The sequence below is a fragment of the Mixophyes fleayi genome, chromosome 3 (assembly GCF_038048845.1).
Source record: "Mixophyes fleayi isolate aMixFle1 chromosome 3, aMixFle1.hap1, whole genome shotgun sequence".
NCBI classification, from domain to species: Eukaryota; Metazoa; Chordata; class Amphibia; order Anura; family Limnodynastidae; genus Mixophyes; species Mixophyes fleayi.
In genome coordinates, this window is record NC_134404.1 from 73,296,383 (window position 1) to 73,309,170 (window position 12,788).

At 41.8% G+C, this 12,788-nt stretch overlaps 1 protein-coding gene across 2 annotated transcripts in view; it reads left to right on the forward strand.

Annotated features, from left to right (window-relative positions):
• HDLBP (high density lipoprotein binding protein) overlaps window positions 1–11,966 on the forward strand; it is a 32,832-nt gene extending 20,866 nt beyond the window's left edge. For both annotated transcript variants that reach the window (XM_075201780.1, XM_075201781.1), the window contains exons 9-28: window positions 82–189; window positions 336–440; window positions 1,484–1,562; window positions 1,899–2,038; window positions 2,122–2,226; window positions 2,331–2,444; window positions 2,579–2,665; window positions 2,764–2,895; window positions 3,006–3,224; window positions 3,627–3,848; window positions 4,359–4,577; window positions 4,669–4,813; window positions 4,894–5,042; window positions 5,216–5,320; window positions 7,277–7,411; window positions 7,694–7,837; window positions 8,241–8,420; window positions 9,122–9,238; window positions 9,344–9,478; window positions 10,723–11,966. In XM_075201780.1, the coding sequence (XP_075057881.1) occupies window positions 82–189; window positions 336–440; window positions 1,484–1,562; window positions 1,899–2,038; window positions 2,122–2,226; window positions 2,331–2,444; window positions 2,579–2,665; window positions 2,764–2,895; window positions 3,006–3,224; window positions 3,627–3,848; window positions 4,359–4,577; window positions 4,669–4,813; window positions 4,894–5,042; window positions 5,216–5,320; window positions 7,277–7,411; window positions 7,694–7,837; window positions 8,241–8,420; window positions 9,122–9,238; window positions 9,344–9,478; window positions 10,723–10,857 (2,775 nt within the window). In that variant the 3' untranslated portion in view covers window positions 10,858–11,966. The remainder of the gene's footprint in view (window positions 1–81; window positions 190–335; window positions 441–1,483; window positions 1,563–1,898; window positions 2,039–2,121; window positions 2,227–2,330; window positions 2,445–2,578; window positions 2,666–2,763; window positions 2,896–3,005; window positions 3,225–3,626; window positions 3,849–4,358; window positions 4,578–4,668; window positions 4,814–4,893; window positions 5,043–5,215; window positions 5,321–7,276; window positions 7,412–7,693; window positions 7,838–8,240; window positions 8,421–9,121; window positions 9,239–9,343; window positions 9,479–10,722) is intronic.
• The last annotated feature ends 822 nt before the right edge of the window (window positions 11,967–12,788 follow it).

Here is a 12,788-nt window from a genome sequence, read left to right on the forward strand (position 1 = left end):
TGTAGGTCATAGCATGTGTCTCATTCCTACCAACATTCTAAATAGAAACCTCATACGTGCAATCTGTGGTTTCTTCTCTAGGCGAACAGCTTCACGCTGGCCTCAGTATCTGCTCCCTCGTGGTTGCATCGGTTCATTATTGGCAAAAAAGGACAGAATTTGTCAAAGATCACACAGCAAATACCAAAGGTAGGTGTAGCTAAATGCTTTTAATTTATGGTGCATTCTGAAAATGGAGCCTCTAATGGTCACTGTTTGTAGACTGCACCATATACACTTAGTTCTTGGCTTGGATGTCTGTATGATGGGGGATGCTGATGATCTCCTCTTTCTAGGTGCACATTGAGTTTACAGAAGGGGAAGACAAGATTTCTTTGGAAGGGCCCACAGAGGATGTCACAGTAGCTCAGCAACTGATGGAAACGCTTGTCAGGGATCTGGTAAGGCGGTTTATTACTCACATCTGTACTCTAACCAGAACTTTATTGCCTGTTTGTGATGCCACTTACAGGATTAGCTGAAATCCCGTATTAAAACCGAATGCTTGTATAAAACATGGATGGGCTGGTCTCATTGGGCCCGATTCATTAAGGAAAGTACTTATTTTTTTACTTAACTTTTCTCCTGGACGAAACAATGTTACAATGCATATTCGTTTATTATTTTGCAGAGAAGTTAAATACTGGCTGTTTTTAAATAAACTTTAAATTTCAGTGTACAAATAAGTTATCAAGTATTTGTGTGCTACATGAAAAAAACAGCCATTATTTTCCTTATGTGCAAAATAATAAACTCATATACACCCCTTGCATAGCAAAATGGTTTTGTCCAGAAAACTTAAGTAAGAAAACCTACTCAGTTTCTTGCTTAACTTTACTTAATGAATCAGGCCCATTAACTGTAGATGAAGTTTTACACTACATTCATTGGATCTGTACATTGACTACTAACTTGCACATGTTAATATTTTCCTCAATTCAGCTCTGTACTTTCTCATATTCCATCTTGCAGGTTAGGATTCGTTTCAAAAGTGGACAACACCTTTTTGCCTTAATGATCTTTCCCAAGAGGATAATGCCGCTCTTTAGATGTATAGATATGTGTTTTGAGAGATTATATTTAATATAACTTACATTCCTTCTCTAAACAAAATAAAAGTGCTGGTAACAGAGGCCTACATGGTTGTGTTGGGTCCACCTGCTAACCTGTACTAAGCTAGACTGAATATCTACTTTATGTCCAGCCTTCAGGATGCAGGTCTGATACCTGTCATTCCTGTGTAACGCACCATAAATGTACATTAGAAAGTATAGCGATGGCTAAAAATGGGCCTTTGCATCATGGCTAACTAGTCTGTTTATATAGGTCTTGCTTGGTTGAGAATGGCAGGTATATCATGATGTTGTGTCACAGTGAATTCCTAATGCAGTAGCTGCATGCACTTAAACAAATATATAAAACACTTTTTATTTTGCATATTTAGATTTCTCGAATGGATTTTGCAGAAATAAGCATTGAACACAGGTTTCACAGGCACCTCATTGGAAAGAGCGGAACAAACAGTAAGTAACTGGTTAAAGAAGTGAGCTGACTTAAATCTTTAGCTGTGCAAATGTAAATATCTGCGGTTATTTAGACACACTTTTCCCTTTAAACTTGGGTCATCTCTGTCCTGGGAGATGGAGGCGATCTGCACTGTTCCATTCTGTAATATATTAGTGTTTAGCATATTATCTGTATTTAATCTAATTATGTTTAAATCTGGTTGTATTTCATTAATAGGATGTCTCAAGTGTTGATGACCTCATTAGGATTTCCTAGACAACACTAAATTAATGCTATTTGCTTCTTAAATGATCAAGTATTTGACTGCTGGATTAATAACTGTGTTTGTTTAGTTAATAGGATAAAGGAGCAGTACAAGGTCTCTGTACGCATTCCCCAGGACAGTGAGAAGAGCAATCACATCCGGATTGAAGGTGACCCGCAGGGAGTGCAACAAGCAAAGAAAGAGCTGTTAGAGCTGGCATTGCGCATGGTCAGTTGACAGTTATTGCTACATGTCGTATGTTTCAGTCACTGCAAGAGTTTCCTTTAATTATGTGAATGTTTCAATTGTAGGAGAACGAGCGCACAAAGGACTTGATCATTGAGCAAAAGTTCCATCGAACAATAATCGGGCAAAAGGGGGAAAGAATTCGAGAGATCCGGGAAAAATTCCCCGATGTGAGATTGTTTTCTGTCTATTAAAATTCGTTCTTTGACCATCTCCCCAGCAATATTAGTTGGTGCTTTCTGCTTTAATTTTTTCATTACCTTCTCCTTTTTAGGTGATCATTAACTTCCCAGATCCAACACACAAGAGTGATATTGTGCAGCTGCGTGGGCCTAAGAATGAAGTGGAGAAGTGCACAAAGTATCTACAGAAGATGGTATCGGAGATGGTAAGAGCAGATTTATAAGTCACTGTGGTTTTATTTCCATGCTTTGAACTCCTCTGGATTTGCCACTGATGAGTTACTGAACTATCCTCCCCTTTGACCAGATATATTATAATGCTCTTATGATTGCTTTGCAGGTGGAGAACAGCTTCTCCATCTCTGTGCCAATCTTCAAGCAATTCCACAAGAACATCATTGGAAAGGGTGGTGCCAATATCAAAAAGGTGTGTTGTCTTAATTTAGAAGAAAACCAGTTGTCATTGCTCTGTGCCTTTTCCATTCATTGCAAGTTTTATTTATTTTAATAATTTCTTATTTTTAGATTCGTGAAGAATGTAACACTAAAATTGACCTCCCGGCTGAGAACAGCAACTCCGAAATGATTGTCATAACTGGCAAGAAATCCAACTGTGAGGCTGCACGCGATAGAATTCTGGCCATTCAGAAGGAACTGGTAACTAGGATTTACATTCTTTTAGTTTATTTGGAAAGGAGATTACGAACTTTAGAATCGAGGACCTATATGTGGTTAGGTTTCAGTGTGTTTGATGTTGGTTATTCTAGGCTAATATCACAGAACTGGAGGTCAGCATTCCATCTAAACTGCACAATTCCCTTATTGGAGCTAAGGGCCGCTTTATACGCTCTATCATGGAGGAGTGTGGGGGTGTACATATCCACTTCCCAAGCGAGGGCTCTGGCAGTGACACAGTCACCATTCGTGGACCAGCTCAGGATGTGGAGCGAGCCAAGAAACAGCTGTTGCATCTGGCTGAGGAAAAGGTAATTGCTACCTGGGAACGGGAGGCTTATGTCACTAGGTTAATGGCTAATTTTAAGTTATTCATACCTGTGTAGTTACCTCTGTATTTATTTTAAGTACCCAATATGTGTGATCTTATCAGTTATTTAGCATTATCTAGAATTTTAAGTTCATATAATTGACATATCTCTCTGTTTCTTGTGACCTTAAGTCATAAAATTTACTCAAGCTTGTAGTGAAGCCAGTTCAAGTCCTATAATAAGGCATTTGACTCTTGGTAGTATCGAGCAGTGTGAAGGGGAAAAATTGGTTTTGAGCTCTTTCATGTAGAGGAGTTTGACATTACCGTCTTCATGTACCAGTTTGAAAGACATTTCTTTCACAGACCAGGATTATTAAACTGCTTCATGGTTCTCTTCCAGCAAACAAAGAGCTTTACTGCAGAGCTGCGAGCTAAGCCAGAATACCACAAGTTCTTGATTGGTAAAGGAGGTGGAAACATCCGTAAGGTGCGTGACCAAACAGGAGCCCGTATCATCTTCCCAACTGCAGAGGATAAGGACCAGCAGCTGATCACCATTGTGGGCACCGATGAGGCTGTGAAAGATGCTCAGAGGGAACTGGAAATCCTCATCAAAAGCTTGGTGAGACCATTGAGTTTATGAAAATGTTGGATGCTGGTTTTTCTTTTCCCCTTTCATATATAGTAATTTAAAACCTGCAAATGTCCGTGCGGGTGTGGTATTGCCCAGGGCTTGCACCGGGCCTGCGTAGAGAGCGACATTTGTGAAAACCTTTACAGCGTAAAGGTTAGTGTAACATTGACTGGGAAATGCTAAACAGTGAATCAACTCTGCAGTTCCCTGCTGCTAAACTGTGTAAGATCCTTTCTTACACTGCATTTCTTTAATAGGAAAACTCTGCATTTTTCTGCTTGTGCAAAGGTGAATTTTGCCCATAGCAAGCCAGACTGTGTTTTGCGTTCATGCTCTTATCTTGAAAGATATGACAATCTAGTTGGCAGTAGCTGTAATACATTTTCTGCAGTTACCTGTAGCAGTTTTCATAAATGTCCCTTGTGTGTCTTGGCAATTTGCATCTCTAAACTTACTTTTATGGGCAGATGTATATTATACCCTTTTTTCATTCCTTAGGATAACATAGTTGAGGACTCAATGTCTGTTGACCCCAAACACCACCGTCACTTTGTGATCCGGCGAGGACAAGTCCTGCGGGAGATAGCAGAAGAATATGGTGGCGTGACTGTTAGCTTCCCACGCTCTGGTGTGCAAAGTGATAAAGTGACCTTAAAGGGTGCAAAGGAGTGTGTTGATTCTGCTAAGAAACGGATCCTAGATATCGTCGAAGATTTGGTAAGATGAGACAACCTGACTCGTGTTCAGCAACGTGTGTAACCTTTTTGTTTCTTGCTTTTGCTCTGATCATCTGGTCTCGTTTATGCAGGAGGCTCAGGTCACTATTGAGTGCATGATTCCTCAACGATTCCATAGATCCATTATGGGCCCTAAAGGTTCTCGAATCCAACAGATAACAAGGGAGCATGCTGTGCAGATCAAGTTCCCTGATCGTGAGGACAACACTCAGGGAGGTAAGAAAACTTCTTCAGTTTAAACACCAGTGAAAAACATGAAACCCAGTCTCCTAAGGGACTCTACTTCTCTTTACCAGCACCAAATCCGGAGTCACCAGCGCAAGAGAATGGAGAAGAAGGGGCAGAGACTAAAGTAGCTACTGACCCTGGCTCTCCTAAAAAGTGTGACATCATACTGATCTCTGGGCGCAAGGAGAAGTGTGATTCAGCTTATGAAGCTCTGAAGGTGTGTAAGGGAGGGGGGTGGGGGTGAAGATAGTTTTGGGACAACCATAAGGGAAAAATGTACTGATACATTGTGGGCAGCATTATTCATTAATCAGTTAATTAAACCATTACTAGCTCTGTAAAATACAGCTCTTATTACATAATCATTAAGTGTTTCCCCCCGATCACCAGGCTCTTGTACCGGTCAGCATTGAGGTAGAGGTCCCATATGATCTCCATCGTTACATCATTGGGCAGAAAGGAATGGGCATTCGCAAGATGATGGATGAATTTGAGGTGGGTGAATTGTAAAAGGCTATGATGCAGAGTCTTTTTTAATTAATAACCTGTATGTTGCTCCTTCAGCAATAGCAGGACCCTTTGGAGGCCGGGTGCAGGATTTTTTCTTTCCTTTTATTATTTTGTTTTTATTTTACCTGTACGCTATATTGAGACTTCCTCAGCTGTCCTGTCCCCAGGAGGTTGGCTCCCCATCCATCCTCCTGCTTCACTCACCACCTTTCTCCTCTGTCCCCGGCCTGAGCCACAGGTTAAGTGGACTCGCACCCACCTAGGGTGAGCTCAGATAAAAACCTGCAGCTTCACTAGTTCTCCTTTCCCAGTTGCCACAATGCCCCAGGCAGGCAGTAGGCTGATTGGTATCTGTTTAGTTGTGAGCCCAGACTTTCTGAAGGGAGTTTCTCTTTCCTATGAATTGAAATCTAGTAGTACGCTCATTCAGTATTTCAACGGGAACATTGGCCATGATGCAGACGATGGTGCTGTTGAGGCGTGAGTATTCTGCTTGAAGGGTGTGGGACCGCTAGGGTGCTGCACGTGAGACAATGACTGTATAGGAGTGGCCATTATGCCAGCCATTTTCCTGTCTGTGTCTCCAGGGTCCTGTACCTTCAGCCTTTTCCAAAAAAAGGTGACGCTCTGCAGGTTTCTTGAAGTACAAGAATCATCCTTCCCAGGTTATTACGCTCCTGAGGATTGCGTTGGGCGAGAAGAACGCACTAGACACTTGTCAGCCCATCTGGCATATGAAGCGTGTCCGATTCTGTCGACTGTCTCATTGGTGGTATTTTCACCTCTGAACAGTCAGATCTCAGACCAAGGTGAACTCCCGCACATTTTCTCCAGCATCCAATTGGGGGTGACACCGGGTATAGTGTAGTGGGGATCGGTGGCTGGCACTTTAAGAAAGTTGATACCCAACACTAGCTCCCCCCCCCCCCCTTCTATACCACCTTTTCTGTTAGGCTTCAGTTTAGTTTAAATGCCTGGCGTCTTGGGGCTGCATTTTCTTTTACTTGGAGGCTGGTTGTGTGCTGCTTGGAGTGAGGGACCAAAGGTGCCTCTGCTGCTGGGCCCCCCCGGAAACCCACCATCCCCCTCTCCTATTGCTGGACACTGCCAAGCAGCCACCAATAAACGCCGCAGGCTGTTCCTGACGTCCCTGAGAGGTGGGCTAGTTTCAAACTGAGGAGGATAGGAACTGATTAAGTTACAGGAAGCCCTCCCTTCTAGGGGCTTGAAATCTGTCCCCTCCTACAGCCTTGGAGCAAGGAACATTTTCTTGCTAACTTTTTGCCAATTAAGCATTTCTTTCATGTTTAGATACTGTAATGTTTAAGCTGTTTTTGAGAACAGGTCTAATTTTTGCTGCAGTAAATAAAGTACTATTATGGAGTTGTGTCGGTGATCCAGGAAAAACAGCAGCAGCACCAGTGACCATTGGGAAGTGTTTCCCTACAGTTGTGGCAATGTCTCATACATCTGCTCGGATTGTCAGTGTACTGGGTGTTTTCATTCACCATTTATGTCCCATTTCCTTTAATAAAGACCTAATCAGGTGCTGTCAAAGAACCAATGATATTTCAGTAAAATAAACAATTGTGAAGAGATTAATGCTAACAATTACTATATAACTAGAGGACGATCATTTAAAGACAAAACTCTGCCTAAAGTGAAGCCAGTGATGTCCATTCAGTAACCTTAACAGGTCTGTGATGTCACCAGGTCCTGGTGAATGAATAGGCTGAATATTGGTACAGCCCAAGAATGACTGACTGAATTCACTGTGTAGATGATGGGTACAGGAAAAGACTAGTCTATGGGCTCCTTTCTCATTAAACATAACTCGCATGTAACAGTCAGTAATTGTTTTGTTCAGAAAATGATTTTTATTGTAACAATTGTCAGATTGATTGCATTAATCTTACTTAGCAGTGCTTTTTAATGATTTAGGTCAACATCCAAGTTCCAGCCCCTGAGCTGCAGTGTGACATAATTACCATCACCGGGCTTTCTACCAACCTGGAGCGGGCCAAAGCTGGACTTCTAGATCGAGTGAAGGAACTGCTGGCGGAACAGGAGGACAGGGTGAGTGATGTGGAGATGAAAATTTGTTTGGTATAGTGTGTATATCATGGACGCCTTACTTATTTTTATCATCTCTATTTTGCACATGATATAATCGTAGCCACAATTTGTGTTTATATTTTCCTGGTGTCTTTTAAAGTTAACTTTAGTCTTAAAGAAGGAAAATTCAAAGATTTCGTGATGTCTGGTGGACATTTTGCAGACGTATGAGTTTGATGTTGAACATGCTATGTTATCTAATCAGTGTTCTATATGTAATATATTATGGCTCTTGGCTTGCAGGCTTTGCGAAGCTTTAAACTGGTTATCACTGTAGAACCCAAATTTCACCCTAAAATCATTGGTCGCAAGGGTGCAGTCATCAGCCAGATCCGCACTGAACATGATGTGAACATTCAGTTTCCAGATAAGAATGATGAAAATCAGGTTGGTTATATGTTTCTTTATTTTATGGAGTCTGGGGTCATACCCTCCAGTCTAAAAGCATTTTAGACAAGGAGACAGAATTTAGTTATTGTGAGACTATAGCAAGGTCTCAAAACTGTAGTAAGGGAATATTTCCAAGAGCGAATTGATGTCCAGAACCAGAGACTAAATTGATGGGCCTTTTATTTGGGTTGAGGCATGTAAATTCCAAATGTCTTCGTTAGCTTCCTGATCTGCTATTTCTGTATTGGTGCTTAGTTTAGGGAATAGTTTTTATATAAAACATACATAGTATACTTTTTAGTGCCAAACTGTTGGTTTAATTTATGAATATTAACCTTTTTTGTTACTTTTATTGGTTTTAATTTATAATATCCATTTTAATGTCTTAATCTGTCTTCAGGATCAAATCACCATCACAGGCTATGAGAGAAATACAGAGTCTGCTAAGGAGGCAATACTGCAGATTGTTGGAGACCTGGAGCAAATGGTGTCTGAGGACATTACTCTAGACCACCGTGTCCATGCCCGCATCATTGGGGCCAGAGGCAAAGCCATACGCAAGATCATGGATGAATTCAAGGTGTGTGCAGTAACTAGATTCCTCTGCACGTTATAGGTTCAATAATGAATGGTCATATTAGGTTATAGTGGGGAATCAAAAACCACCTGTAACCAGCACATATGATCATGTTCTATTCTTTGCAATACTTATCTGTTTATGGATAGTCTGCGTTCTACCATTTCATAACTGCGTATATTTATAATTGTACAGTCTATTTTGACAGCATTGGTTAGATAAATGCTTTTTTATCTTGCATCACTATGAGCAGTGTAAACCAGAGCTTGTGTTGGCTAATTGGCTTGCAAGTATTATATGACCAAGCATAATGTATAGCCTATGCTTACTTAAAGCTATGAATTATGTTTTACCGGTTATTCATTTGAGGAGGAAATACTAAACTACTTTATAACGGATTCCCTGAAAAACCAAGGTGGAGTGGTGTATTTTAGGTTCAGCTATAATAGATTAGATTTCTGAGTTTTCATCTCTGCTTTGGTTAAGGCATAAGGAGCTACCAGTGCGACTGAAAAATAGCCTGCATTTGGTTTTACCATTTTTTTCATATATCCATTGGGGGACACTTGATACCTTGGGTGTCTGCTGTCCCCCAATGGTCTAAGAGCAAAGTATTTACATCAAGTTTTAAAATATTTCAATTTAATTCTTTATTTTGCTTCTCAAGTTGCTGGTTAGTTGAACGACTGTTTCTCCATTTTTAGGTGGATATTCGCTTTCCCCAGAGCGGAGCGGCTGACCCAAACTGTGTGACTGTGATGGGCAAACCTGAGGATGTGGATGAAGCCATTGATCATTTGTTGAACTTAGAGGAGGAATATGTAAGTGTATTTAGTCCATATACCATTGGGACAATACATTTATTTACATTTCTTGTGTCTAATGTTAAGGTGGTTTTCTTTGTACTGTAATGACCTATCCTTCAGATGTCCGATGTGGTGGAGAATGAGGTGATGCAGTCTTACTTGAAGCCACACTCTCAGGAAGACAACAAGCCTCAGCCATCCAAGGGCTTTGTTGTGCGTGATGCTCCCTGGACAGCAGGAGGCGGCAATGAGAAGGTGAGTGTGATACCGGGTATAATGTGACCCTCTGCACCACACAGCTGGCCTACCCGGTACCTATCCAAGGTTCAAAATCAACCAGGGAAATATCCGAAATAAAATAAGTTTATTTAACAAAATTGTAGCGCCAAACAGCAATAAAAATGTTTAATAATAACCTGCTACAAATAACACTCCAGTCTGGCACAGACAACATACAGGGTCTAATGAAACATCTCACCAGTATCCTAGCCACTCTCAGGGACTGCTGTCTATCCATTCAGGCTTCTCCTCCCCTCTCCTCTAAGGCAACCATCAAGGTAGTGGTCCTGAGCCACTGTCACTCCGCTTTTGGTGGACACACAGCTCCCCAAGACCTGGAGAGGTAGATCAGGGCAAAGACAGTACTCCAGGGACCGATTGTCCCTTTCCTGTCAGGGGCAGAGATCTGGATCTCAACGCCAGCCTGACTTCAGCTATCACTGGGTAGTGAACGCCAATTTGCTCCCCTCTGGAGCTCTCTTTTAAGCCTGAAAATGACCACCTCAGCAATTTCAGGACCTGCCTGATTGGTCCTTTTCTGTGTTTACCTTTTCACAGGTAAACATACAGACAAAGGGATAGCAGATGAGCCACCCTTGATATAATTAAGGATAGGTATTGTTCTGTGGCTATACAGCAGAGTTTGTTCAAACAGGAGAGATCACAATCCAGACACATTACATTTAAATACACAATACAGTCCTCTGTAATTAAACTTGGAGCTCTATCTGTGGACCTTTTCCCTATCTTAATACATAACCTACTGGTGTGATGTACATTCACACAGGACTAGTGGACAATAATGCTTTTGCCTAGGCTGAAACAATGGACTAGTCTGCAGAATAAGAAAACGATGCTGGCAGACATTTTAACTACTTACAAATAGAATATATACAAGTTTAATATGACTGACAAATATGGGGAACCAGAGGGCTAGAAAAAATGAGTTTTTATTTCCACAGTTTAAGAAAAACAAGGTGTAGACTGGTTGAGGTGATATTAATACCTCGTTTCACTACGCTGAGTGTATCACTTCATACAAGTACATTACTGGTCATGTTCCAATTTTATCTAGAGTCCATTCAAAAGGAGCATTAATTTGGTTACATAATAAAACTGCAGGACTATGTGAGACTACCAATGCCAGTAGATACTGGTATCGCAATGTTTTCAATTTTGTGTCTTTTTTATCTAATTTCTGTTTTCATTATCCCTTCTAGGCTCCTGACATGACCAGCTCTGAAGATTTTCCCAGCTTTGGTGCTCCAGTTGCCCACAAGACCTCTCCATGGGGCCCCAAGAGACACGGCGGGGGGAAAGGCCTGATGCCTGCTGACATGTCTGCTTCCTGTTAACTCCTGTCGCTGTGTCTGATTCACTCGCCCCGTCATCCCCTTATATCCCTCTTTGCCTCTTTCCTCCGCATCCCAGGATCCTGTATAACCAGCCACTGCTGCAGGGGTTTACCTGGCACTTCTGGGTTTCTGGTTCCTCACAAAAGATTAAATTGGTATTTCAATTATAGGATAGGAAGAGCCTATAATTACCTGTTTGCCATAGAGAAGCTAAGTGTCTCTACACACCTCCAGCTAAACAAAGTTGCTGCTTCCTCGTATATATTGCCACTACAGCCCCTTGCTAGGTATCTGGAATATATGTGGTGTCTGCCTATTTACCAAGATGCCTTCCCTATTTTAAGGGTTCATGTCTATAATCATAGGATGGATTGCAAAAGACAGGCCCAAACCATTGGAAATGTTTCAACCATTTGTCCTGCTAGTACTGTCTACCAAACTCTTTGGTCTGCAGTTATACTTTGTAGTCTTGCATACAGTATTATATGAAATGCTGTTTTAAACTGTGAGGTTTGGGATGTTTCGAAGGGCTGCTCAGGGCTCCTGGCTGCCATCCCGATGTCCTAAGTTACCATGAGTCTTATTAACACACCGTTGTCCTGCTGCAGAACAGAATGTATTGTGAAGTGCCCTGTAATCCTTTCACTGCCAGAGCCATTTGGGGGGAGGGAGGGATGTGCACAAATGGGGGTGGAAGTTGTGGTGACCGCTCTTTCACCCCCATCCTCTCATCCAGTTTTATGTCCTTATGGTTAATCATGTTCCTTGCTGTGGAGAAGCCTAGATATTACACTGATAGCATCAGGACTCAATTTTACCCCACTGCTGCTGAAGGAAGACATGCCGTGATTTGACTCGGCAACAAATTGGTTAAAAAGCCCATGAAACCTCGATGGTCCTTTCACAGCCCTTTCTCTTGTCCCCTTACCTCTGATGCCGGGGAAAGGGATCATGTTTTGTCCTGGTTGGGTGGGGGTAACATTAGTTCCAGGTTTTTTTCCAGACCTCTCCTCAGCCCCCCTTACCCTTTGGACATTTCTTCTTACTGTGCCTCAGTATCAACTTCCTGTACACAAAGGTCAGGAAATAAACATCCTTTAAAAGCCGAATTCTTCTATATTATTGTGTGGGTTTTCTTTGTTTTCCTCCCCTCAAACCCCCACTAAGTAATGCTGCCATTGATTAGCTGCTTTTGGATCTGACTTGGGAGTCTATTGGTAATTGTACAAGTCTACTGTGCATGAGTGACTGCAAGCAGAGATTTCCCTATTTTGCTAGAATTTGCAGTAGGCAAGTATGACATAAACACTAGCACAAGGAAGGGTGTGAAAAGTATTCCATTGGCAGAACAAAAATAACTTTGAAATGTGTAGCATTTCCATTTGGTATGTTTTTAATACAACCTTCTAATGAAAGGTTGTGTAGATTTGATGAGATCTTTGTTGGTGCAATGTTCCTGTGACAGCAATATTATGCATGGCTTTGCTGTGATTTGTCTCCAGCCTCTGGTGCATGTTTGTCAGCAAGTGGGAATCTGTGGTTACAAAGAGATGCGGTAGCACAGGGCCATCTTTTCCATTGGGCACGATGGGCAGGTGCCCGGGGGCCCCACGGACAAGGGGCCCCCCATAGGCAAGGCTCTTAATAGGAATAAATAATCCTGCAAAAGAAAAACTTCAAGGGTCACTGAGCGAGTACATTTAAAAAAAGCAGTGCATCGGGGCCCCTATAATAAATATATATGTTAACCCGTGCATGATACTCATGCATTCTAGTCAAATCAAGCTACTTAAGGTGTTAAAAAGGTTCTTGTCATGCATTTGGGCCTAGCCCAGGCCTCCTCAGGGGAAGAGCGTTACTTCCTGACGCAAGCGCCCTTTTTTAACGTGGTTTTGTCCACATGTCACCACCTCATCATTTTTCTCCATCAC